This window comes from Rattus rattus, chromosome 4 (assembly GCF_011064425.1).
Source record: "Rattus rattus isolate New Zealand chromosome 4, Rrattus_CSIRO_v1, whole genome shotgun sequence".
NCBI classification, from domain to species: Eukaryota; Metazoa; Chordata; class Mammalia; order Rodentia; family Muridae; genus Rattus; species Rattus rattus.
In genome coordinates this window covers 137,497,000-137,523,486 of record NC_046157.1, presented here as the reverse complement: position 1 = coordinate 137,523,486, position 26,487 = coordinate 137,497,000, and the positions used below count along the sequence as shown (strand labels likewise).

General features: G+C 42.1%; 1 protein-coding gene across 1 annotated transcript in view; it reads right to left on the bottom strand.

The window, feature by feature from the left end:
* The window catches only part of Adam23 (ADAM metallopeptidase domain 23), a 145,208-nt gene that overhangs the window by 22,594 nt on the left and 96,127 nt on the right, over positions 1–26,487 (bottom strand). Inside the window, 13 exon segments of the mRNA XM_032901217.1 lie at positions 885–1,053; positions 3,931–4,050; positions 5,160–5,265; positions 7,749–7,812; positions 8,470–8,520; positions 14,536–14,616; positions 15,991–16,080; positions 16,666–16,737; positions 20,070–20,169; positions 22,142–22,190; positions 24,072–24,162; positions 25,022–25,106; positions 25,921–26,084. Coding sequence (XP_032757108.1) covers positions 885–1,053; positions 3,931–4,050; positions 5,160–5,265; positions 7,749–7,812; positions 8,470–8,520; positions 14,536–14,616; positions 15,991–16,080; positions 16,666–16,737; positions 20,070–20,169; positions 22,142–22,190; positions 24,072–24,162; positions 25,022–25,106; positions 25,921–26,084 — 1,242 coding nt within the window.

Below are 26,487 nucleotides of genomic sequence, written 5' to 3'. Positions count from 1 at the left end.
CAGGTTTGAATAGAGAGAGCATCTTGTAGGGGAGGGCGGAGCTGAACACTGCCCAAGTACATCTCTAGAAGTATACATGTCATGTGTGACCCACTGTCCTGTGGAGATCCACTCAGTGTGATCTGAGATGAAGCTCAATAACTAGCATGATGCATGTTGTTTTGTGCTATTAAAAAAAAATTACGGACACAGTCTACGGTCCCTTAGGAACCATGGCGATTTTCTTCCAACTGTTAAGATGTAAAGGAGGCTAATTTCACTTGCCAAGTTAACTGGGCTACAGGGTGCCCACCTGAACATCACTTCTGATGTTCTGAGCAACATCTGAATGAGTAAACTCCGGAGGCTGACTGAGTTCCCACCAGGGCCGGAGCAGAGACTGAGCTTTTCCCCCCTCAGTGTTCGGGCGGAGAAACTTCCTCTCATTGTCTCCACTCCCAGAACGTCGGCTCTGCTGATTCTCACGACCGCAGGCCTGAGTGAGTCATAATCATGGCTTGCACAGCAAACAGTGGGCATCACAGCCTCCATAATCATGTGAGCCCATTATTCATAATAAATCCTCTTAGACAGATAGATACATAAAAGGATGGACAGACAAGATTTATCTTATTCTTCTACAAACTACTGGTTAACATAGATGTCAAGTTATATCTGGAGAAGATAATCAATACGCATTATCAATAATGTAGAAAATAAACAGAATAAATCAAATTAATTTATAAATGATTATTTTAGCAGATGAAAGCACTAAGAATGTGGTAATCAGGGCACAGAAAGTGGCCACAGCCTCAGTAAGAAATGGCTGTGTCTGACTACCTTGCCACTGTGAACTCAGGGTCCCAGACAATGAAGTATCAAAGCGTTACACGATGTCTACTTACCCCATGGCCTGAGCAGACTTTACCCTTGGAGTCAAGTGGGCAGCTGCTCATATTTAGGGCTTGAATCTGTAGGCACTTCCGATCTAAGCACATCATGGAGGGGCCACATGGAGTCCCGTCTTCTACATAGCCCACATCTGTATCATCGTCTAAAACTACGTGAGCACCACTGAAAGCAGAAAGTGAACATTCAGTTCCCAGATAAAAGTCACAACCCTTTATGCTTATGATAAGCCTTTAAAGCACCAGACCTGGGCAGCTATCTACCCTCTAAGCTAATTAATGTCTACTTCCCTATCAAGAGCCCTGAGTTGTAATTTGCTGTGATCTATCTGGGCTGCTCTTACCTCCAATTGGCCAACCTTCATGGCCAGGTTTCCATGACTCACCTACCCCATGCCATCTTCTCTTCTTTCCATCTTCTTCCTTGTCTCTTGCCTCAGACCTCAAGCCCAGGAACTGAAGCCCCACCTACTCTCTTGTGCTCCGCTCTAGGCTATAGGCCTCTTTATCCGCCAATCAGGGCTAACTTAGGGGGCAAAGTTACCATCACTTGGGTCTATGTAAAAATCTCCTCATCCCTGGGGCAACCAGGGCCAGTATTTAGGATTACAATACGGAGCAAAAGCCAAACCTCAACAGTGATCCACATAAACGTAAGACCACACTGTCCAACACCACAATGCCAGCCCGAGCAAGGCTTGCCATTCATGGAACAGAGAGACTGTTACAGCTAGCAAGGCTTTACTGGAGCCTTCTGCTCCCTCCTACCTAGCTTTAATAAACGTGCAAGAAAGAAACTGCCTTTCGTTATCATTCACAGAACACATCATCAGGAACAACGATTATCGGCAGGAAACAGTCTAACTCTTTGGGTGTTCTCAGTATTAAGGATAGGTGAAGGTGTTTGTGTAGACAAAGAAGAAGAAAGGTGTCACCGACTCTCCAAGGCAGGTGGGGGAAAAATAGTATGGGCGGGAAAACAGCAAAGCAAGATATTTGCAAATTATTATTATTACCTCAAAGGATTGAGCTTTCACAGCTGAAAAGAGAAGGCCAGGCCTTCTTTACTAATGCTTACTTCTTATGCTTCAAAGCTAGGGGTCATTAGAATTTGAGTGATAATTAGAAATTGGATATAATTATTAACAGAGAGTCTTGCTGAATATTCTACCCACATGGCAGTCTGTGAAGTAGCCTTATAATTCAGCAAGGCTATCAAAGACATGTGAGGTTCTACAGGCTGGAAGAGTGTTGGTGGACATGGAAGGTCTAGACACAAAACCACAGACGTTACCCAGGGAGAGGCTTACTCTCTAAGGCCTAGTTAAAATTACCTTAGAGTCAGTTAACAAGACGGAAAAGTAGCAGTTATCTGACCAAGACATCATGAAATTGTGCAGAATTACTCTTGGGTAATTTCAAACATTTATTCACTCCCACAAAAAGGTGGTTTGAGATGCTGGCACAGTGACAATAAAGGGCCGATGATGTGTTAGCTCTGTGGTAGGATCCCAAAGGTGTTTTAACAGCAGTGCCTCTGAACAGGAGAACGCCACCATAGACCCACGGTTACTCCGAAGGTAATGGTAATTACTTGTGACATAACACAACTTCCTGGCTAAAAACACAAGCCTCTTGTCTATGTGCTACATGCTCACAGACAAATGCATATGAAAAAAGGGGAGGGGTTATGCTAACATCAATAAAAATATTTAATACCTATTTTCTGTATGTGATTGGGTATTTGTTAGGTCATCATCTAAAACAGACAATTGCAACATAAAATATTGCTTAAATTGGATGTTTTATGAAAAAAATGAAACAGTATTCAAATGGTGCTATACTGCAATGATCAAAATTTTTAGCCAGGGATAAAAATGAGTACAGATTGAGTATCCCTAATCTAAAACATTAAACTCTGACCTGTTTCAAAATCTGAAACTTTATGACTACTTACAGGATGCCATGAGTAGAAACATCCACTTAAAACACAGTCACAATTAAAATGCAGGTGCACTAAAAGTACTGGGTAAAGAATAAATCACTACTCAGAAGAAGGAACATAAGTGCTCAATAATTACAGGCAAGTTTAAAATGACTCGGAGAACTAAAGTTCAAAACGCAATAAGGTGTCATCTCAATTCACTAAAAGCAGTTGTCATTTAAAAAAAATTACAAATGCTGGCTAGCGTCAGGAGGAAAGAGAGCCTCAATACACTGTAAATGAGGGCATAAGCTAGTGCCACCTCCAGGAGAACAGTGTGGGGGATTCTTTTAAATACCAGATATATATTTCCTGAGGCATTATCACAGTAGCCAGGATATACAATCAATCTAGCCAGCCATCAGTGGAACTAGATATAGGACATATGGTGTAGACATAACAGTATTAGGCACAAAGAAGAATGAAGTCTGTCATTTCCAGAATAGATGGAAACGAAGTCCCATGAAAGGTAACACAATACACCCTCTCACACATGTACAAACCTTAAAAGTTGGCTTAATGGTACAATAGAGAGGGGTAGGGATCTGAGACTCTGCAGCAGGGTATGGAGGGATGGTGGGGCGTAATTAACAGTGCTGTATGCTTGTGTGGAGGTATTTCAATTAGAACACACAGTTCTTATGTCAGTAAAACAGATGCACAAACGATTGAATTTCCTTCAGCCTGTGCGTATAAGGGATAAATGAAAGCTAAATCCGTGGTCCTGGGTCCCGTTCTCATGCTACCTCATTATGCACCTGACGAACATTCTAAACTCTGAACTCTTCTAACCTTGCGCTTTCGGTATATGGGTTACAACTTGGAGCATAACTCTATTCCTAAGACTGCGATTTGGAAAAGGGTCTTAAATACTGATCACCACTACGATTTTAGGCAACTGAAATTTGCAAATCAATATACTACTACTTTTTAAAGTGGCCCTTTACATGGAAGAAAAAGATGGAATTAGAAAATCTTAGATCTTCGATGTTTATAAATTTTGATTGTTGGAAACCTGTGATCATCATTCTTCCCTAGGTCTCCTGACTTCTATGTTACCTGCAGTCAATAACTCGGCCTTGATGGTAGAAGGAAGTCGGGATGATCTCTCCTTGAAGTTGACCAATACGCGGAGCTCGGGTAAGATTGGTGCAAAGCAGAAATCCACAGAACACGTCACTGCACGGTTTGGGAGGCAGAAGACAGGAAGAACCCAGCTCAACACACCACTACACATGCATTAGTTTTACATGTTACAGTTCTGGGAACTGAACGCTGAACCTTGCAGACACCAGGCAAGCAATCTATAATAGAGCCTAATCTCCAGCCCTCGGATTCCTCAGTGGTCTCTTCAGGGCTGAATAGGAGAACTCAGACACTGTCTTAGTTATGCTGGCCCCACCCCCTTGCCTAAAGGACCACCGCTTCACTCACTGCAGGGAAGTGTGCATCGTTGACAAACAGACCAGTGATCTTCTCAGTAGCAGCGTGGTCCTGCTCCTGACATCCCTTGCCCTATCCATCCCTCCTCCCCACTGTAGAGCTCGGGGCAGCACAGCTGGCCTAGAAATGAGTGTGAGGAAAATCCAGAACATGAGGAAGACCCACCTTTGAATGTGCAGCCTTTGCAACCGTGAGCTCACAAGAGTAAGAACTTAGAAGTCAACACGGTAAAGCAGAGGGGAGCAGTGGCCTGGTGACATTACATGACTCACCTGTCATGAGGACGCCTCTACCTCCACCCTAGCTTAGTGAGTCACACAGGATGACGACAAACAAGTGAAGTGTCAAGTCACTAACACGGAAGTCCACAGACCATGGTGCATGGCGCTGTGGAAATGTCTCTTGAAGCTTGAGAAATGAGGATTAAAACCATGCCAAGATAGCAGTTCCTACCCATTGATAAACATTATAAATCTGGTAAGATCACGTATTGGTGGAGACAGGAGTGTTTCCTGGTGCACAGCTATTTTATGTCATCTGATGACAATGAAAACATGCATCCCTGGGACCTGGCATTTATGTCGCTAAGGACATCTCCCTATAAGATGGGGACAGTTTACATAGGTCGCATGTACAAGAAGGTTCAGAGCACCAAGGTTTATTTTATATTTTTTCTCTCCTTTTCACATTTATCTATTTTTTATTTTTAATAGAGCATATGTAGCTAATCTTTTGACAGTTCACACAGGGACACACTGTGCATCCACAACTCCCCACTTTTGTTCCCTTTGCTTTTGCATCAGTCTGGGAGCGGTCGCTATACCCCAGGGTGCCTGCCCACTCACTGTTTGCTGCACTGAATCCACCGGTCTCCATCTTTGCCACAATTGCCCTTCTCGGTGCCTTCTGTGTTCAGCTTTTCATAGCAGAACTTGTCTGACCCCGCAGCCTCTATCAGAGATGGAGGAGAGAGGAAAACACATTTTAGTTCTCTGGGGCACTCGCACTCAGTGGGGTGCCACCAACCTGTCTATCAGCCGCCTCCCAGAAAGGGGACAAAAAGGAACCTTGATTGCCTGTTCCTATGCGGAAAGAAGCCAGCACTGATTTCAAGCTCTCAATGTGCCCTTTGCTGACTTATGGAAACTTCCAAACTTCAGTGGCTTTTGTGAGCTGGTACAAAAGTGCTCCAGCAAGGGGTTGGGGATTTGGCTCAGTGGTAGAGCGCTTGTCTAACAAGCGCAAGGCCCTGGGTTCGGTCCCCAGCTCCAAAAAAAAAAAAAAGTGCTCCAGCATAGCAGTCTGAAATGTGAGGAGTCTCTAACCAGATCTTGCTGTGAGTTTTAGAGTGACCAATGAGAAAAATCACTAGCCACAACACATACACGGCCACCACATAGTAAACAAGTTTGCATTCTTAATCCTGTCCTGTCCTGTTTCATGTTTTATGTGTACGGGCGTTGTGCCTAGAAGGGAGGCTGTGTACCATGTGTATGTAGTGCCAAAAAAAAGGCATCAGATCTCCTGGAAATGGAGTTAGTTGCTAACAGTTGTTAGCTACCGTGTGGGGGCTGGACAGTAAACCCAGGACCTCTGGAAGAGCAGCCTGTGCTCTTGAGGGCTGTGCCGCCTCTCCAGCCTCCTTAATCCTGCTTATGCTAACACTGGGGGATTAATGTTAAAGTTGCAGACCACTGAGGCTGTTAGGTCTTTTTAATCCTTTTGAGACACAGTCTTCTTTTCTTGACCCAGCTGGCCTAGAACTCATTATGTAGTACGAGCCAACCTAAAACTACTAGTAATCCTCCTGCCTCAACTTCCCAAATGCTGAGATTATAGGCATGAACTAACCTGCCTGGCTCTGCTAAGATTTTATATCAGCACTTGAGTTTTGATATTTAGATGTTAAGAAGACGTTATGTCCTTACTATCTTTACCTAAACGAAGCACCGAGGTTAAATTTTTCACATGAACAACACTTGCTGAACACTGAAATCGTTCACGTGACCTCTTTTGTGTCCTTTCTTCCATTCTGGAAGTGCCAGCTTTAGCTAACTAGTGAGTCTTATTTCTCTGCTTTCCTGCCCTGGTAGTGTTTGTCAACTTGACACAAACTAGACTCAGCTTGGAAAAAGGAAGTTTAGTTGAAAACTCGCGTCCATCAGATCAGCCACTGAGCAAGCCTGGGGAACATTTTCTCCACTAATGCATGATGAGAGAAGGCACTGCCGCTGTTGGTGGTGCCTCTCCTGGCAGGTGCTGCTCACTTGTATAAGAAAGCAGGCTGGCAGGGTGGGTGAAGGGGGTCCCCACCCACTCCGAGGAGACGTGGAGGGGGAAGGAGGAAGGATTGTGGGAAGGGGGACCCAGATGGGGTCAGTGAGAGGGATGTAAAGTGAATAAGTAAAACAAAATTAAACAATTATAATATAGCTAGACAAAGAAAAACACAAATGTTCAAACATACAAATATAAATATATTTATCAAAAAATACATGAAATTATAACTAAAAGAAAGAAACAAACAAAGCAATCAGGCAGGCTGAGCCCTTCTTGAGGAGCAAGCCAGTAAGCAGCACTCCTACGTGATCTCTGCTTCAATTCCTGTCTCCAGGTTCCTGCGGTGAGTTTCTGCCCTAATTTTCCTCATGATGGAGTATAATATGCAAGTATAAATCAAATAAATCTTTTCCTCCCTAAAGTTGGTTTTTCCAATGCTTTTTATCAGAAAGCAAAGTAGGTCAATTCACACGTGGCCCTCAGGAGCTGAAGTTCTGAGTCACTGTGAATCTCAACCAGTAGCCGTGTGTATTAACTTTCAGACAGTGTTTGAAATTCGTTACCACGGTCCTGTCTACTACCAAAGAAACTCCTCCATGTTATCACTGACACCAAGTAACAGACAAAAAAACGAAAACAAAAAACCGAAAACAACAACAACAACAACAACAAAAAGAAAACAATCAAGCAAACAAACAAAACACTCAAAACTCCAACACGCCTGCTACTCTCACACGGTAAACCAGAAAGGAACAAAGTAAGCTATGCAATCATGCAAGCAGCCAGACAGTATCTATGATCACAGCACTCAATCCTGTCACGTAACTGCAACATCCCATATTTAACAGCCAAGGTCAGTGAAAAGCACTCTGGTTTCCATGGCGATTTCTCACTTGGATATTTATTTCATGGTCTTCGAATCAGCAGCATTGTTTGAGGTATACGGGGAATTGAACTCAAAGTCTCTCGTGCCTGCTACCATTACACTACACCTGCAGGCCTGTGCCTAAGTCTTACATTTGCTCTTTCCTTTCACTCTTTGCTGGACTTTTCTTTCGCATTGCTCCATGCTGTGTATCTCTGTCGCAGACTGAAAGAACAGAACCACGGAAAAGAAACTGTGTGTATCCATCAGGCCAGAAGATGCCACTTACTTGTCCCCCAGATGTACTGGCATTGGTTGTCCCTTGTCTTGCACTCGCCATTGTAGCAGCGACCCTGAGAGAAAGAACACACGCATTGCAAGTCAAAGGGCTCCAGGGCCATTGTCCCCAGGATCTGACTACAAGGTCCTGCTCTGGGTGAGCCACACGAGGTTCTCATTGGATACTCGAGCCTTTTCAAAGTGGCCAAAAAGAAACAAAGTTACCAAAGAGATAGAAGCTCCAGGATGCTGAAACAGAAAGCCCTGGCACAGTCACAGCATGTCTCCTTAGACCCAAAATAATTCTTGAAACTTCAACTTTCATGTGAAACAAAAAACTGTACCATTTTACAAATGAAACCAAAATGACTTAGCTGCTCTTATACGTGAATGTTGCGGGTATTAATACTGACTTGGAAAAGGCTCATAAACTATTGTCTTTTTTTTAATTGAGTAGACAGGCTGAAATTATTTAAGGACGGTTACAACTGAGCAAATGAGACTCCTAGCTTCCTTAGCCACTGCATTCTTTCCCTTTCCCTTCATTCTGGACAATCTGTCACTGGTTAAACATATGTAACATTTGGAAGGAAGCAAAGCTGATGTAAACCAGCAGCCTCTGCAATTTACTTGGGTAAACTTTCTTTCCGAGTTCCATTCATCAAAAGTAGGGAGGGGGAAATGACACTAATCCTTTCTAAATTACACTGAAATCTTATAGCCCAGCATACCTGATTTTGATTGCAGGCGTAGCCATCTTGTTTATGCAGATTCGGCGGGCACTGAAAAATATTATCTTTTTAGTTGACATACTGATGTACACAAAATAAATTCAGAAAGTGTGCTTAATGAAATAAAACAAGAGGGAAAGTAAATGTTCAATTAGGAACATTTTAGAAAAACACATTTAATGCCATTAATGGATGATTTAATTTAATTCTATCATTAATGAATAAAGTCTAATGCAGCTAACTCTTTTCGTGTTTTTCTGTTTGCCTGGAGATGGGCTGGATAACAAATAATGTTCACTTGTCAAGTAGCTACAAGCAGAAGGGACTAAAATGGGCAGCGAGGAGAATGAATTGGCTTGCTGCGGGGGAGTGGACACATTAAGAACTAATTTGCAAGACCTTGCGTGGCTCCTTGTAAATGTCAAATCTGCATGTGACATTGTGACATGTGCCTATGGGACATTTTTGCAAAAGCAAAAGAAATGGTCTTGAAGCACAATGTAATCAGTGTAAGTGCAGTATCACTCTGACCTCTCAAAGCAGACTTGTTGCTAGAATAATCTGTGGAAGTAGAGCTTGCTGCTGCTGCTGCCGCCACCGCCGCTGCTGTTTTAGCAGCGTAGATGGTTATCTGTGGCACCATTTTAAAGTACACTTCATTTCCCCCAGAATAACTCCAGTTACACTTTTTAAACATTTAAGAGTTGGGGAAAGGTCGGGGACCATGAGGTCGAAAGCAATTATGAAAGAAAAATATCCATGGGAAATTCACCGAGGTCCCTCAGATTCCCCGTTTTCTCAGCAAATGTTTTTTCGACCCAACAACATCTCAGGTCCCAAACCAGAGCCTCATTCTTCATTGTCTGTGTCTCCTCTTTGTCTTTTTGTCCTCACACATGCCATCCAGTGTGACTGCAAATCCTCAAATTCACTTCAAAATGTCAACTCTTCTCCTCAGCTTCTACCGTTTAAATCCCAGGTCTAGGCTGCCAACATTATAACCGGGATTGTAATTTCTGCCCAAACTTCCCTGCTTCCACCCTGGTTCCTGTACTGTTCCCAGAGAGGTCCGTCAAACACGAACACCAGATCGCGTTGGTCCTCTGCCCAAAAATTCTGAACAGCCTTCCAAGTCACATGTGAGCTGTTTCTCCCACCCACACCCATCATCTCCCTGGCCTCATTTCCAGCTCTCTTGGTGGCTGATGTGATTCCCTAAAAGATGCCAGGCACGCTGCCAGCCCACTGCCTGCTTCCTGCGGCCTCATCCCATCTTCTCTTTAGGGATTTTGCTCCACTCTCCCCCTCTCAAACCTTCTGTAACCATGTTCTTTAGAGAGGCAGCTCCCCCCACTCCAGCATCCTTTGTTCCCCATTTCTTACACTGTCCTTTTCCACCACACTTACAACCACCTGACAATCCATATATTCCCCTAGTCTCCACAATTACGTGAGCTCCAGGCAGGCAGGGTTTTCTGTTTGGCTTCCTGCTGCACAAAACAACACCAGGATGTGGTGGGTGTTCAATTACTACTAGCTGACTCAGAAAATGAATGGATCACCCATACTGGTAAAATGAAGTTATTTTATGCTGCACGAAGACCGCTTATTGAGTTCATCACAAGAAAGACGAAGGATACATGCGGCTTTCCTCAGGAGCAGCGACACTCTACAAGATGCAGCAAGAAAATGTCCCTTCTGCATCTTCCTAAAGGCTGGAGCCCCTTTCAGATTCAGTCACCGCAGCCTTTCACTACCTGGTCCTGTGTATCCCGGGGATGCAACAACTGACAGCAAACAAACCACACAGAAGAGATCCCCGCGGCCTCGTCCATCTTTCTGGAGTCCCTCGGAATGCAGTCATTATCTCATTAATCAACTATCATAAATTATTCACTTACCCTAAAACCAGTACAAACAGAGTAAACAGAAATGGGGGTGGGGCGCTCCTAGAAGAAGCAAGTCACTTTGTGATGTCTTAAGAAGAGGAAAAAAGGAAGAACGCTTTACACACACACACACACACACACACACACACACACACACACACACACACACACACAGCCCTCATTATAAACTGTCACAGGTACATGTGCCTTGCTTTCTAATCAATCTGGCTTTAGCTTAGGCTAAGAAAAGCCAGTTGTTAGACAGATGTGGCTGTGCACACCTGCTGTGCTGATCTGAATGTGAATGTCCCCTGTGGGTGCATATATTTGAATACTTTGGTCCCCAGTCGGTAAACCTATTCAGGCCTTTTATAAGTTGTTTGAGTTAGAGCATTTGTCACAGCTATGGAAAAGAAATGGAGACACTTGGAATCCTAACAGTCGGGAGGCTGTGGTGGAAGGGTTATAGCCAGGCTGGGCTGCAGAGTAAGACCATGCCTCAAAGACAGACAGACAGACAGACAGACAAATGAGTCCAGTTGCTGATCTCTGAAATGTTTAACTGGGAAATCACCCAGAGGTTCTTAACATCCTCTAAGGATGTTCAGAACAGGAACGAGTCTGGGCATTCTCTGTGAAGCAATGCTCCAGAATTTCTGAACCCGCTGCTCCCGGGTTCACCAGGGGGTGCTGTGCAGGAAGATTCAGCTGAAGCAGTTTCAGTGGTGCCTATCTGAAGTTGTGGAATCCCTCATTAATTTCTAGAGCTCACAGAGGCCATTATCACAGCTTTCAAATATCTTTACTATGTCACCTCACTGTTTGCTACGGATTTCTTTCAGTTGCTTGAGTATTGATTAGTCTGTCATAAACTGTGCAATGAAAAAAAAATCCAACATGGCTCTAAATGAGATGTCTCCATCAAATCCGTCCCCTCAGAGCTCAGGGAACCCTGTGGAAGAGGAGGTGAAAGAGACAGCGGTGAGGGGTGGGGGAGACAGAAGCACTGAACGACACCAGGAGAACAGGACCCTGTATGACAACTGAACAAAGCTCACATGAGCTCAGAGACTGGAGCCGTGACTGTGGGGCCTGGAGGGGTCTGCAGCAGAGCCTCTGTGGAAACGCTATCGCTTTCACCGCACAACACCCCGAATGTGTGAATGAGTGAGTCTCGTCCCTTCTCTCAGGGCTCTTTTATTTTCCTGTTGGCTTATCTTGCCCAACTTCAATCTGATGGTTTTTGTTTCATCTTACTATATTTTATTTTGTTGTGTTTAAAAAAGAAAAAGAAGTTCAGAGATATCAGAACTTTTATATTAGAATACTAATATCAAAATTAATTAAAACATGAAATAAAAATAAGATAGCACTCTATTCTAATGTGCCACTGAGTGTGCCACAATACAATTTTCACCAAAGACACATGGCGTAAAAAGAAAAACAATTGCATTTCTTTTTTTTTTTCTTTTTTTTTTCCAGGGCCGGGGATCGAACCCAGGGCCTTGTGCTTGCTAGGCAAGCGCTCTACCATTGAGCTAAATCCCCAACCCCAACAATTGCATTTCTTAGACAATAAAATAGGTTAAGTAAAGAGCCCCTATTAACTAAATTTTACTTTTCTCTACCTCTCCCTCCCTCTCTCCCTCCCTCTCTGTCTCTCTCTGTCTCTCTCTCCCCATATATATATATATATGTATATATGTGTATGTATATATATATATAGTATATATACATATATAGTATGTGAGTGCATGTGCGTGTGAGTGGTGTATGTGGGTTATATGTATGTATACACTGGTATGATCCATGTGTGCCTATGGATATCAGATATTGCTTATCTTCTTTTTACTCTCCACACCTCTGTTTTGAGACAGGTCTCTCACTGAACCAGAAATCACCAATCAGCTAGACTAATTGCCTAGGGATTCTCCTGTCTCAGCCTCCCACGCTTACGTTACAGACGTGTGCTGCCACTACATCTGGCTTTCATGGGGATGTTAGGGATCCAAACTCAGGCCCTAAGTCTCACATGGCAAGCACTGTATCCACTTAGCTTTCTCTCCAGTCTCAATATTCCTACTTTAAAGGACTTATTTCCATCAGACTACAAAGCAATTCAGGAATTAAAATTTGAAATAAAACCTATTATTTCTAAAAAAAAAAAAAAAAAAAAAAAAAAAAAGGCTGAATATGAGAGCCAAGAACATATATTGCAGTTATAAAAAAAATACTATCCTATAAAAGTAACAGTCAAATGGTATATCAGAATTGTTATACTTGTGAAAGACAGACTCCACAACTCTTGTACTCTGTCATTACACTGTACAGAAAAATTACAGAGGAGTCTGTTTACATACTTAACTATGGGGAACACATGTGCAAGAGTGATATGCATATAAATAAAGTCAGGATGTATTTCCATGTGCTAGATCATTAACAAAGGCATGGAGAAGAACACAAAGACCTTTCTAAAGGTTAATTAACGTCTTTTCTTTCTCTCCTCTCGTGTTCCCTTCCAGCAACTCAGTACAATGCCAAGCACTCTGCTCTCGCATTACTGTACTGACTGGTGGATGAGCCGGTGAAGAATAATTAGGTATTCTGAGCCGGAAAGTCTAGTGTGGGTGGGAAGCAAGCACTGTCCACTGCTTCTTCAGGCTGTCTCCTGTGGAGGGGCTTGCCTTGGCAAGGAAGCCAAGCTGCAATCAATTGTAACTGCTACAGTTTGAGCCAGGATCTCTTAGGAGGCACACGGGGCCCTTGTAGTAAGTTAAGCTGGTCAGTTTCGGTTTTATTGCATGATCTTTTGCCTTGAAACTGCACCATGTTCATCGTGACCCCAGTGGACAGCAGTCTACCTTGCGGATGGCAACTCCAATCCTGGGAATGTAGCCTACGGAGATAGCCCTGCAGGAGAGATATTCCTCCAAACGCATGAAAGCCTTTAGTTCTATAATGATAAAACAATGAAAAGTTACTGAAATCTAATGGGTGATCTCTGGGTGAAAGTCCACTGATGGTTTTGCATCATACCACCATAAAACAAGATATTAGCACAGGAAAATCTTCTAAAGACACAGCGGAAAGAAAGAAAAAGTCAAATGAAATCCCAATCCTTAGCATGGCATACAGGTCCCCCTGCCAGAACCCTGACACCCTTTGAAACTTTTCTACTGCCCTCCATTCCACATCCTGAAGAAACCGTGCATCTACCCTTGCTGTTTATAAACTAACTCCTTCCACAGCTACTATCCCAACCTAATATCCCACCATACTCTTCTTTCCACAGGACCTTACTTTATCATATACAGTATGATATATGATATATACTTATATTTATACAGATACATACATACTTATGTGCATGTGTGGATATATACATATATGTATTTATATATACACACATACATATTTTTATATAGTATATATAAATACATATTTTATATAGTATATATAAATATATACCTATATATATTTAACTTATTTGTCTCTCTACACACAACAGAACCTAAGTTTCACTAGAGGAAGAATTCAACAGTCGTTCACGTCGACATCCGGGCATTTACAGCAGTACTTGGCAAGTCACTCAACAGATGTTCATTTGAGTGGCAAATAGGGCCATAAAATAACATGTTATAAATAAAAAGCACAAAAATTATACAACTAGGGAGTCAAGAAGTCAATATTAATTACAGCATTATAATCATTTTAATGGACCAGAATCATGCCAAAGCACCTAGGTGAGAAGCAGACCTCTGCACGGGGACAGCAGCAGTGGCAGAGACAGAATGGTGGCCTTTGGCTCCCAGCCACAGTGCCTCTGCTTGCTCCCAGTCTCCTACATCAGCTGCCTTCCAAAATTTGTTTTTTAAAAAATTGTTCGAAATGTTTGAAAACAGCATGCAAAATGTGAGAACCAAAGAAGCCAAACTTATGAATTGAGGATAAATTATCTAAAGATATTTATGAAAGGGGGATTTAGAAAAAAAGAGAAAGATGAAAATCCCAAAATACGACACCAAACTTCCTTAAATAATAGTTTGGTAGAGAGCTAGAATATCTAGGAAACAAATCTATAATAATGAAACCAAAACAGGTCTGCAATCGCAGTCTTCATTGACGGATTTAAAACATGTCTTGCACAATATAAAAGATAAAACGTGGTTTTCCAGACCTGGCCAGAGTCTCCGGTGCAGTACTCGGTTATATCACAGCTGTTCACAGCATCCCGACATTCGTACCCTCGTGACTGAAACTGCAAATCAAAGCACAGCATTAGGAGGTAGCATTCACTGTACAAAGCTGCCGTTCCTGTGTCCACCAACAAAGTCTGTGCTTTATCACAATCCTCGCCCACCCGCTCCACAATGTGTAAAACCTTTGCAGGCTAGAGATGAGGCTCAGAAGCTCACCCTACACTGAGGTGAGCATCAAACAGGCGCTAAGTATGCAGACACTGTCTCCACACACTGAGGTACGAAAATGATGTGATGAAATTTATGTAAAGAAGAAACACTCGTTTAGCTTAACACGAAGGAATAAAAATTGTCATTAAACATTTAAGACCTCTCTGAAGGACAAATTTTATATATGTTTATATACATACATACGTGTGTGTGTATGTGTATCCAATTATAGCTAATTTATCCATTAGATTGAGTATTAATCTTGCTTTAGATAAATACACACAACAGAACCACAATGAATTCATATAAATCACCTTTAGAGACATCCATGACTGCCTATGATGAACAAAACATTTGGTTTGTCTGCCACAGGATGGGCAAAGTATGAAGTCTCATTAGCCTCAGGCAATTTATCATTTGGTAGGCAATATAAAGCGAGCACAAATTAAGCTGAAATCTCTTAGAATATCATGATGTAGAATCTCCCTTGATATTGAAAAATGCAATAAAATCATGTAGTTTTTAGTTATTCAAAACGTCATAGATCTGACATGAGAAAAAGGGATATTAAAATGACTTTTGTAAAAGAACTGTCAGTCACTGAAAGTAGAAGACCCTACACACACACACACACACACACACACACACGCACACACACTCACATGCACACACGCACACGCACACACACAGATGCACACACAATGCACACACGCACATACACGCACACACACACACATGTACACATGTGACCATATGTAAGTACTTCCTCACCTGGCTTTCTTGACTTTATAAGATTCAAAAAAGGCCGAGTGGAAGATATAAGCACTAGTTTTTAATACTATATACCTAAAACAAATTAGGGTAAGTTTTTTTTAAAAAATGAATGTTGCAAATAGGTTGTGCAATTTAAAAGACCAACAGAATTGTTCCTCTTCTGTCCTATGATATAATCTGTTCGTCTGTTGATAGGGTAACTTGTTTAGTTTGGAGGCTGTAGGGGTGGATACACCCTCTAGAGGAAGCCTGGGAGGATAGGAAAGTAGATGGGGAATAACAGAAGAGACACTTGCTGTGGTCCACAGAAGCTTGATAAAATGACCAGTATCGCTGAGCTAACATGCATAAATGTGTCTCCAGTCACTCAGAAGCTCAACAAACATACTGAGACGCTTGGCTAACTTGTCAAGGAACAAAAAGAAAGATGAGACTTCCAGGGGACTCACAAGACACGAGGTGTTGTTACAACAGGGGCCGTCACTGCAGTGGGCCCCGTTGGAGAGAGAGCATTTCTTACAGCAAACTCCGTAGCATTCCTAGAGAAAACAGTCCTTTGAGTAAACCAGGAACACACCACTGCCTGTTCCATATTCCCTCCATGTGCAGTTTATGCATCAGATGACAAGAGTTCTATAAACAGTATGTTAACATTTTAGAGAAATCAATCACTTTAAACGGTAACAGACTCCTGCCACGTTTTTCAGCAGAGTGATCTCCCAAGAGTATGATTATTCATTAACGGGCACCCTATACGTGCCTTGGTGACCATACCATGTTCTTAATACCCAGGTTTTGTTTCATAAAGGAAAAGGAAATAAATGCAGCACGGGAAAACGCTCATGATTCTGTACAAGGTGCCTGAGATGGATATGAGCTCTGAATTAACTTTTTAAAGGTCAGGAATTTGATTAGAACAATCCATTAAGCTTTTCAGACACAGCCGCAACAACAACATGACTAATCCTTACGTGTCTGAGCTGGGACAAAGCATTGATCATAGCAGTCAGAAAAAAAAAACGAAGGCAGTGACCCTACAATGAATGATACCTGCTCCTCTACAGTTGTTCTTCTTAGCTCAGAGCTGAACCGAGCTAAGAGTAGAGACAGTCTCTTATACCTACCACATGGAAACCACAATCGCATTCCTCCCCGGCTTCCACATATCCGTTTCCACATTCCGTGGGCTCAAACAGCTGAAAGAAATCGGAGAAAGCAAAGAAACGCATTTGAATTTATTGTAGAAAATCCACACAGCAAGCTGGCCATAAACACTGTATCAGATGATTCTTCTAGGATTTAGTATTACCTTATATTCATTTTTACTTATGCGTTCTGTGTACAGCTATGCAAGTGTATGCACACATGCATGTGGGTAGCTGCAGAGGGTAGAAAAGAACATTGGATCGCCTGGAGCCGAGTTACAAATGGTTATAGGCTGCCTAGTGTCAGTGCAGGGAACCCAACTCCAGTCTTCTGAAAAGACAGCAAGTTCTCTTAACTGCTGAGCCACTCTTCCAGCCTCTCATTTACTACTATGCATTTTATGCATGCTATATACATAATAAGCGAAATGCTATTTGCTTATTAATAACACTTGTAAAATTATGTTAGAAAAAAGGTGGTCTCTCTGGGGATTTCCTTGGTGGGGTCTTGAGAGACAACCTCTAGCATCAGTGACTATGAAGCTAAGCTGTCAAGAGAAATAGATCGCTTTCCGTGTTTTCTAATGGAGCTAAAATGTACTCCTAATAAGACTCATAGATATCTAATTTGCTGACTTGACTAAAGGCAGCCAAGAAGACATTCAAACTGTCAGAAAGATAAATATGTTCAGTCAAAACCAAATGTGAGATGTACAACTAAGGAAATGCCAATAAGCTTAGAACAATGTTGTCAGAGATTCAAATCCATCACACTCATTAAAAAGAAATCTGCATTGTCTGGTTCAAAGTCCCATCACTGCATTTCTTGAATTATCTGTGAGTAGACATACAATTAATTCAGTAACATAAGTTTCAATAAATTAACTATGTGCAAATATCCAATCTCTTAATACCCAATTTAGTTTCATAAAGAAAAAAAAATAAGTATGTTAAGTTAATGTATAGACAGACGTGTGAACCAATATAAATCTCCCAGTCATTGCTGGACTCATAGCAGAGGAAGTTTCTAGAATATTCCCCCCAGTGGTGCCATGAACTTGTTTCTGGATAAAAATATTATAGAACATTGCTTACTCATGACAACCGTGTCTATATCCTATTGGCTGGAACAGGATTTCCCGGATGATCATCACTTCTGGGTGTATGTGGTAAGAGGAGGGGAGTCTGGAACAGTACCCCTCAACACAAATGCTCAGAGCCATGACCATGAGGGAAAGAGCTCGCCCCCAGCAGCCATGCGCACTGTGGGGAACACTCATCTTCCACTGAGTCTACACAAGGAAGACCTGGTTCTACTACTTCCAGGAAGGAACTATTATAAGAAGTAAGGAAATGTTCCAGCCGAGTTGGTAGTCAGCAGTGCTAATCTCTGTGCTACTTTGATTGGCAGGCAGGAGAAAACAGAAAGAGGCAGGACAGTGGAAAAATGACCAATGCTTGGTACCAGGCTTCCCATCCTTTAGTTCTTGGGTTCTTTCCCCTTCCTGAGATCGGTCACTATCTCAAACCAGATGTACATCACAGCAGCTGGGAAGATTTCTGAGGCAGAGGAAAATACGCATATAAACTGAAAATAACAAGCAACACATGCCTATGCATCTATTCATTGACTAAGAACACGAGGGATAAAAACTTAGTTCTTTGGCATATACATACAAACTACTCTACTGGGATTCACTACTGGATTCTTTTTTGATCATTGTAATTTGTAGTTTAAAAGGAGAAATTATCCTACATCTAACTTCTGAAATTGAATATGTAAATATAGTGTTTTTTGTGTGTGTGTGTGAAATTCCCAGGTTACCAGGATAATTTTCTTCCTGCTTACAGGAAATCTGAGAAATGTAACAATGGATCTTTGTGTATATCCCAGAGACCTTAACCTCTCCAAACAAGCTGGTGTTGTCTCCTCAAGCCCAGTGCTTACAACTAGCTGCCAGCTGCAAGGCTAGGTAACACTAGCCATGCACCGTGTAATTCAAAACTGCCACCAGTTCACGGGAGTTCTTCATTACAGACCTCACTCATGACCTCACTCATTTCAGATGCCGCGAAGACTCCTGCTTTCTCTGCCCAGCGGTCACTGCCAGGAAAGACCAGCAGCCTATTTTAATGGCGCAAAGTCACTTTGAAAAATCTCAGTTCTCTTGAGATTTACAGAGCTTTCGCTCTACTGAGATTTCTCAGGGATGTCAGGTTCCAAGCTTTCATTCCGACACCAGCTGTAGCACTCTCTTGTGAGTATGGAATAAATTAGTCTATCCGTTGTTTGCCTTGGTGACTGATTTTTTTTTTTTTAAGGGAAGGTCAACACAATATTGCCACTCTTTAAATTTGCAGAGTATCGAACATTTTCTATACAAATGAACTCTATCTGACACGTGAGGTGTTATTCTAATAGTACCAGTTCTGTCTTTCCACTGCTGGCCTGCTTCATCTCTAAGTGTGCTCCTATAGAGACACAGAGCCTTCTGCAAAAGCATCAGCCTGTCAGCTTGAGAATGCTGCCTCTGCTGAACTTTAGGAAGGTCTGATGATTGGTTGTGCTCCATGTCAAGGGGACTGGAGCACATCTTATAATCAAACAATTTTATGCTTCTACAGCAAGAAATAAATATTTATATCATGAGGGCCAAATGAAGATTTTCAAAATCTGGTTTTACTGTCAAATATGTTTTCTGAAAACTCCTGAAAACCTCTTCTGGAAATGTATAATTTTCTTCATATTCGTGCCTGAGGAATTGCAATTTTGTTTATACATACTCCTAGGAACCACTAATGGCAGCGTGGGCTTCCAGGGGAAGGGAAGTATGTAGTAGAAATACTTGAGGTATTTATGGAACCTGCAAATGTTAGACCAAGACCGCTTTTTGCTTGGCTGACATCAGTAATGCTTTCTGCCTGGGACCAGATCACCCCAGAAAGTGGAGGAGTTAGAGCTGGACAGTAGTGACACTCTCGGAAGAAGAAAACTAAGTCTCCAGAAGAAATGTCAAGGTTAAATGAGATTGTTAGTGAAAATTCTTTCCATTCTGACTCCCTACATCTTAGCAGAAAAGTGAAAACACCAACATAAAATTCTGGAGAATTTTTGCATTTTGGGTTACTGCAAGCGAGCATTGAACACTGACCCCCCAATCTGATCATTGCTCAGTCTTGAGCACGCAGGGGCTCTCCATAACTGAACCCTTATCAGTCACGTGTGTGATGATGATGGCTCCTACCTGAACTTACAGCGTCTGGGAAGCTGGGGAAGGGAGATTGCTTGTAGCACTGCATTAAACTGCGTGACAGAAGACCTGCTTTCCGAGAAGTCTCTGATGTTTGGCGCATTCTTACTACTGGAAAATTAAGTCACTAACCTTAGTCGGCCTATTGAAAAGACACGCTCCGCCTCCTCTCTGTAAAAAGTCTCTGTACTCCAAAATGCTGCACTTTGAGAACTTTCGAGAGTGGGACACCCTGAAGAAACAAGGAACCAATTATGTAGAGAATTTCACAAAGGCAATCATCAGAGAAGAAAATAAAAAATGACCAAAAGTTCATTCTGGATATAGAAGGATCAATACAAATACTTAGCAATATTTGTATTGGGTGCAAATGGCTACATTTATGGGGTGGAGTACATAGAAGAGAGGAAAATAAAAACCATCACAGGACTAGGAGCTTGGTCACTCCCAAGCTACCAATCATCCTGACAGAAACACTGCGTTTGGAAGGCTTATTACAAGATCTTAATCAAGGCTAGGTATTAAAGTTTGATTATTTTTATTTATTATGTCTCAGCAGAGGCAACCTTACTTTCTCTTACTCTGTTCTGAAGAAAGGGGCCCAGCAGCCTACTAGATCTTGTTTTTCAGAGAAGAGTCTAGAAGGTCAATTTATTACAGACAGTGTTACCCAGGCTTCAACAATCCACAATGTAAGTAAATGAATAAACCCTGAAGGATGCGTGGGATCATGCCGGATCATACGTGCATATGTTATTAGTGTGTATGCCCACAGCGAAAAAGAATTAAGGAATGCTCCCGTGAGCAATGACTTTTTATTCTTCATTTCAAATACAATTATTGAGCAATATTCATGATTTAGCATGAATAAAAAATGAACCTCTCTGTGATTTATTCAATCAAATTAAGACCCCTATGCCGGCACACGGGGGAATAGCATACACACGTCAAGGTTAAGCTAAATCATACACACTGGTTCCTTGGGAATGTCTGTAATAGACCATTCTAGGATATAATAGAATAGTTTTATGTATGAGGGTACATGTAGAATTAAAACTCACCTCTACTGACAGTAATATCTTACAAGAAGTATACCAAATACATCTCTGAGAAAATAGACATTAACTTCAAATAGTTTATTACATCCTATGAGTATTCAATCCAAAACTCACTTAGAAATTGACAGTATAAAAGGCAATAGTATCACCATACAAAAGTAACATATAAATGGCACTCTTTGCTATGGCTTAGTAGTAAGCCTGCATCATCATAAAGGACTCAACTTTGGAGCACAAGCAATGTGGCCAGGAAAGGCAAGCATTTAGACTGCATTTCTAGGAATGTTCTCTGGCGGCACAGGGGGTAACAACTAACTGCACAAACTTCCTCTTCTCCATGGAAGAAGAAACAAAGGCCCCCAGGGAAGGAGATGGTTTCATTGACGTCAGTGCAGAACAATGGTTAAGACCAGAAATTCTCAGTGTGCAGCTCTCTGGCCTGAGCTAAGACAGTAAGAAAGAAAACTCTCACCACGACTACAAGCGGGTTGTAGCCTAGGATGCCTACTGGCAATGGCCTACGTAGTGTAGGAATCTCGTGGACATAACAGTGGTACCAGGATTCAGGCCTCTAGTGCTATAGAACAGCTGGGCTGGCTGCACAAGTGCCCACCAAGGAAAGACAAGTGCAGTAATGTTGACTGTCTACCACTCAGCTACTCTTTTGTTTAGGCATTAGAACTCTGAATTAATTAAAAAAAAAAAAAAAAAGCTCTGTTGACGCTACAGACAGTATACTACAAATTTATTACCATAAATGTGTATTTATAAGTTCCTAAAATGTAAATGGATGACTGAATTGATTTTCACTGGCTGCTTCAGGTAGACCATCTGCTTTTATTCTAAATATATTAAAAGATTAATGCCTCCACTAAATGCAGAAGCTTTTAGTCATGTGATTCCTGTAAGGGTTAATAAAGAGAAGTAGCTAATACATTTCACTTTTCTCCCCAACCTTAGATTAAAAATTAAAACACAAAGTGAATTAGCACTGTCAGTTTTAAAATATCAGACAATTAATTATTGAATTTATACTAAGTGCCTAGCCTAAAAGACCAGTACCTGAGAGACTGTGTCTCTAATGATTATATATGCAGCAATTTTTACAACGGGCATACATCACATGCGAGAGTGATGCAGACTTACCCTGTTTCTTCCATGATGCAGCCGCCCCAGGACTCTATGCATTCACATTCTAGCCCAATGAAACGAGAACAACAAAGGAGGAAGGGAGACAAAGTCACAGCTTCAGTTTGCACGAGCTCCTGAAAAACTTCCTCAATACAGAGTATCAAGACCCCTCTATTTCTTTTAGGTCAATGGGTCCTTATGCCTGGAGAATAGATTGCTTCCTAAGGGGAAAAAAATTAAACCTTGGGCCTCTCTTCATTTTTGTTACTCAGATACCTTGATTAGATTTCCAAAACCCAATGTTTAGTTAGTGGTACCATTCATTGGCTAGAAACAAAAGGCTGAATTCTAGTCTACCTTTTAATCTAGGATAGAGTCCTATAGAGAAGATACTCAGCTTTTGGGGGTGTGGTGTGGTGGGGGTGTCTGCTTTAAAATGGAAATGGTGTCTCTATTTCCCAGCATAGCTTTAGGGTTCACAGATAGGTGGCATTCCCAGATGATTTGTATGAATACCACACAATGTCACCAAAGTCCTTCAGACACAGGGCAGCTAAAGAATGAAATTCAATTTGCTGGAGTCAGTGCCAGGATCAGCCAGAGACTTGGACCAATCTCATTCTATCCTACTGCACCATTCAATCCAATAACATCTCAGCTGACCCCAGCACTGGCCTCCAGGACTCTCAACTAAGTCATGGAAGCCAATGTTCTCCTTCCTGATTCTGAGCTATCTGGGTCAGCTTCTGAAACTTTAAAGTGGGGTGGCCGCTTCCTTGAGAAAGCAAATAATCTGAGCAAGGTCTTAGTAAATGGAGTTGATAGAGATTAGTGGAGGGTGGCTGGGGGCTTGTCACGATGGTGTGGATTTGGTCACTAATGAACAAGAAGGGGACTCAGGAGTGTGGATACGGGTGTTGTTCTACTTCTCCACAGTACTGCATGTCAATCACACGGAGGACAGCATGCGAGATAATGCATTTTTCTTTTCTTCTCTGGGAAGGCCTGGGTGGGAAGAGAGGCTTTATACTCCTAGCTCTCACACTGATAATGAGAGGGTGAGCATTTCAGCTATTTTCTCATTAAATGAACAATGGATGAACATGCTGCTCTCTTTCTCCACAAGGTCCCATTGTGATGCTTTGCCTTATACTACAAAATGTACCAAGATTATATTTGACTACCATGCTCACACAAGGGGGACTGTAATTTGGGTCAGACTTTATCCTGATTTTAAAAGAAATGAGATATGGACTTTACCCTGATTTTAAAAGGAACCAGATATTTCCATGGGCTTCTAAATGTCTGATGGTCCCTCAGTACTCAATCCACTTGAAAAGTTAGTCCTTCCTCTTCTCATCAGATCAACTAGAACACAGTTCCTTGTCTTACTTTGGTGCTGCACGGGTCAGGGGCCATAAATGAGCTTCCCCCCTGGACCTACCTCTGCACCAGAGGACAACTGTGTCCCACTCCCACACATCCCAAGCTTAAAGGGACAGTGGCAGACTTTGTCTAGGGGAGACGGGGGCTCACCTTCTGGATGTGATCGTATCAGTGTGGTTAGCATTTAAATATGAGCTCCTCGTTCCCAGTGCACTGCATCTGTGATAAACTCTCCACAGAGCTGTATCTGGCATTCTGTGTCTACGCTCAAATGGCTAAATCAGGGAACATATCAGTATCACTGTCACCCCACCTCACCTCAACATTCTCCATGTAAGAAAGAGCTGACCGGGTCTGAGCTTATGGATTTTGAAAGAGAAATGTCTTCCCCTCAAATAACCTAATACTGATGTTAAGATGGTCAAGATTATTTGTTAAGGCATGAGATATCCACTGTGATTAAACCACAGTGACACAGAAATAAAGCGTCCGCAGTGACTGGGCGTGCATTATACACACAGAACATCGGGGGACTGGAGTAAGAGGTCAGTGTACATACTTGGCTTCCTGCTCGAAGGTTCCCACTGGATTCCAAGGTTTTGAGCCAGGCTCTGCGATAACACTTGTGCCACTGCCATTGGAAGACCGTACTGGTTTTTCAGAGTTGAAAACGTGTGTGAAAAATTTGAGAGAGTTCAACAAAACCAGTTATTACTCCTTCAGTGGTATCAATATCATTTCAAGTCCCTAAGTAGAGCTTTACAATGTCTAAAGATGGCGTGGTCTCTTTAAATCATTCTCTCTTGAGACTGTGCAGCCCCTCAAGCATCTTTCAGAACAGGAAGTTTTCACATGGAAACAGGAAATCAAAGTGACCAAGACTGTGCTCCAACTCAACATATTCAAATATGCCAAGAAAGTCTCCTATTGAACAAGTAAGACCGCCTAATAAGACCTATTGCAGTGCTCCCAGAATTCTGATATAGTTGGCTAGGCTTTGGAGTTCTTCTTTCAATTAAAACTGTTCATGATAAAGGTACCCAAACAATGATTCTATAAAAACACTTGTTTTAATTCATACCAAGCAAAGGTGGAAAAATATGAAAATGAAATTTTATATAGAGACAAAACGTAATCTGTAAATTTTTTTATATAAACGAGCTAATTCTAGTATATGTAGGAAAGCGTTCAAAAACTTAAAAAGAAAAAAAGGAGTTACAAGAAAAAAGATTGATAAGTTTATAAATACTTAACATCTCAGCTATAGAGCTAAAAATCTCTGAGCCGATTTTCAGGTAGTAAGAGTGCAAAACTACCATGGTGTTATCCATAGCTGTCAGTGTGAACTGGGGAGTCACTCTGGGCCCCACTTACTGATCTAAGCCACTCACTACATCCTCAATGTCATCACTGAAGATGTGTGCGAGAAGGGTTTACACACAGAGGCCTAATGAAGAATGAAGTCAGTTGCAAAGACAGAACTCTAGGCACAGAAACCATGAAACTTACCTCATTCACACCAACCCCTCTTATTCGGGAACACACACCTCCGAAGTAACTCAGACTGCTTCTCTTATAATGGAATGTCACACGCCTTAAGAAAACAAGATAGTATCAGAAAACCAAATAAACACTCCTGAAACATACGAATTCTCCCTTGCCAGACACCCTAAGAGCCACTCCTAACAGGAAATTAAAAAAACAAACCTGCATTTAAATAGATTTCCATCTATGCTGTTATAAACACATTGACTCTTTTTCTACTAAAGAATATCTATGGCTGATTATTATAAATTGATAAAGGCTGAAAGAGGAGGTGGGTAAAGGGTAGAGGTGAGACAGAAGGAAGGAGTGTATTGGCTTGGTTTGACTACAGGACAGAACCACGGTGGGAGATGTGAAACCGGCCATGAGGGGGAAAGAGGAAGAGTGGAAAGAGAGAATGACCGTCTTCCTTAGTGACAGAAAGAAACACACCTGCATTCAATGGTTGTCTAAAAAGGTGCTTTTCTAGACTTCCTATGGCTAGGTGTGGTCATGTGACAATGATCTAGCCAACTGGAGCAAAGCAAATGAACTCAAGCTTTCAAGAAACCTGTTCTACAGATGTTGACCATACAGAAGGAGCGCCCTCTTGCCTTTCTCCAAGGCTGCTGCCTGTAGGGCAGGCAACAGTACCAGGGGCACCTTGGGTTGTGATTTGACCTTAAGGATAGCTCTGTGCTTGGACAGAGGAGCCAGAGGCCCTGGAACCACAGCATCCCACCCCTGGAATTCTACCGCTATGACCAGAGAATGGTATCAACAGCAGCTCTGCCCGCTAGTGTGTAAGCTAACTGATACGATCATCGTGGAAGAAAGATAAATGTCAAGCCAAAACCGCCATAAGAGCCTGAAGGAACACGTACGAGATAAGGTGGACCGCATCGGCATGCTGTTTGATACGTTGCCGGTACTTGGAGAACTCATGAAGCATCTGCACGGGGTTGATGGTGATGTCAATTTGATCCTTCTCGGTCCAGGTCTCTACAGCCACCAGGACAACCCTGGTGTTGAGCTGTTCCTTGTAAATCTGGGGGTATACAACAGGACAGGTGCAGGAGGAAAACACTGGGTCAAACATGCACAATCAGTGAGTCAGTCAGCGGAAGGGAGGTGGGGGAGGGGAGAGAACATGGGGTCAGAATTAGCTAATCATACAGAATCTACTTCTCCTTTCTCTTTTCCAAGAGCCAAATTAAAGAAGAAAAAAACCACACAACTCTGTATTCTCTGCTCTCCTTAAAGATTATTTCCACCCCCATCTCAGCATTTTCAGTGGCCCGGCATATTATGAAAATGTGGGGATGTCAAGGTTCTCAAGTCAGGGCCTGCACTGTCAACAGGGTTCAGCAAAATAACCTTTCCAAACCCCACAGGAGACAACAAGCCGGAGCCTGACACAGAGACTCTAAGAGTAATATAGCCTGCAGGCT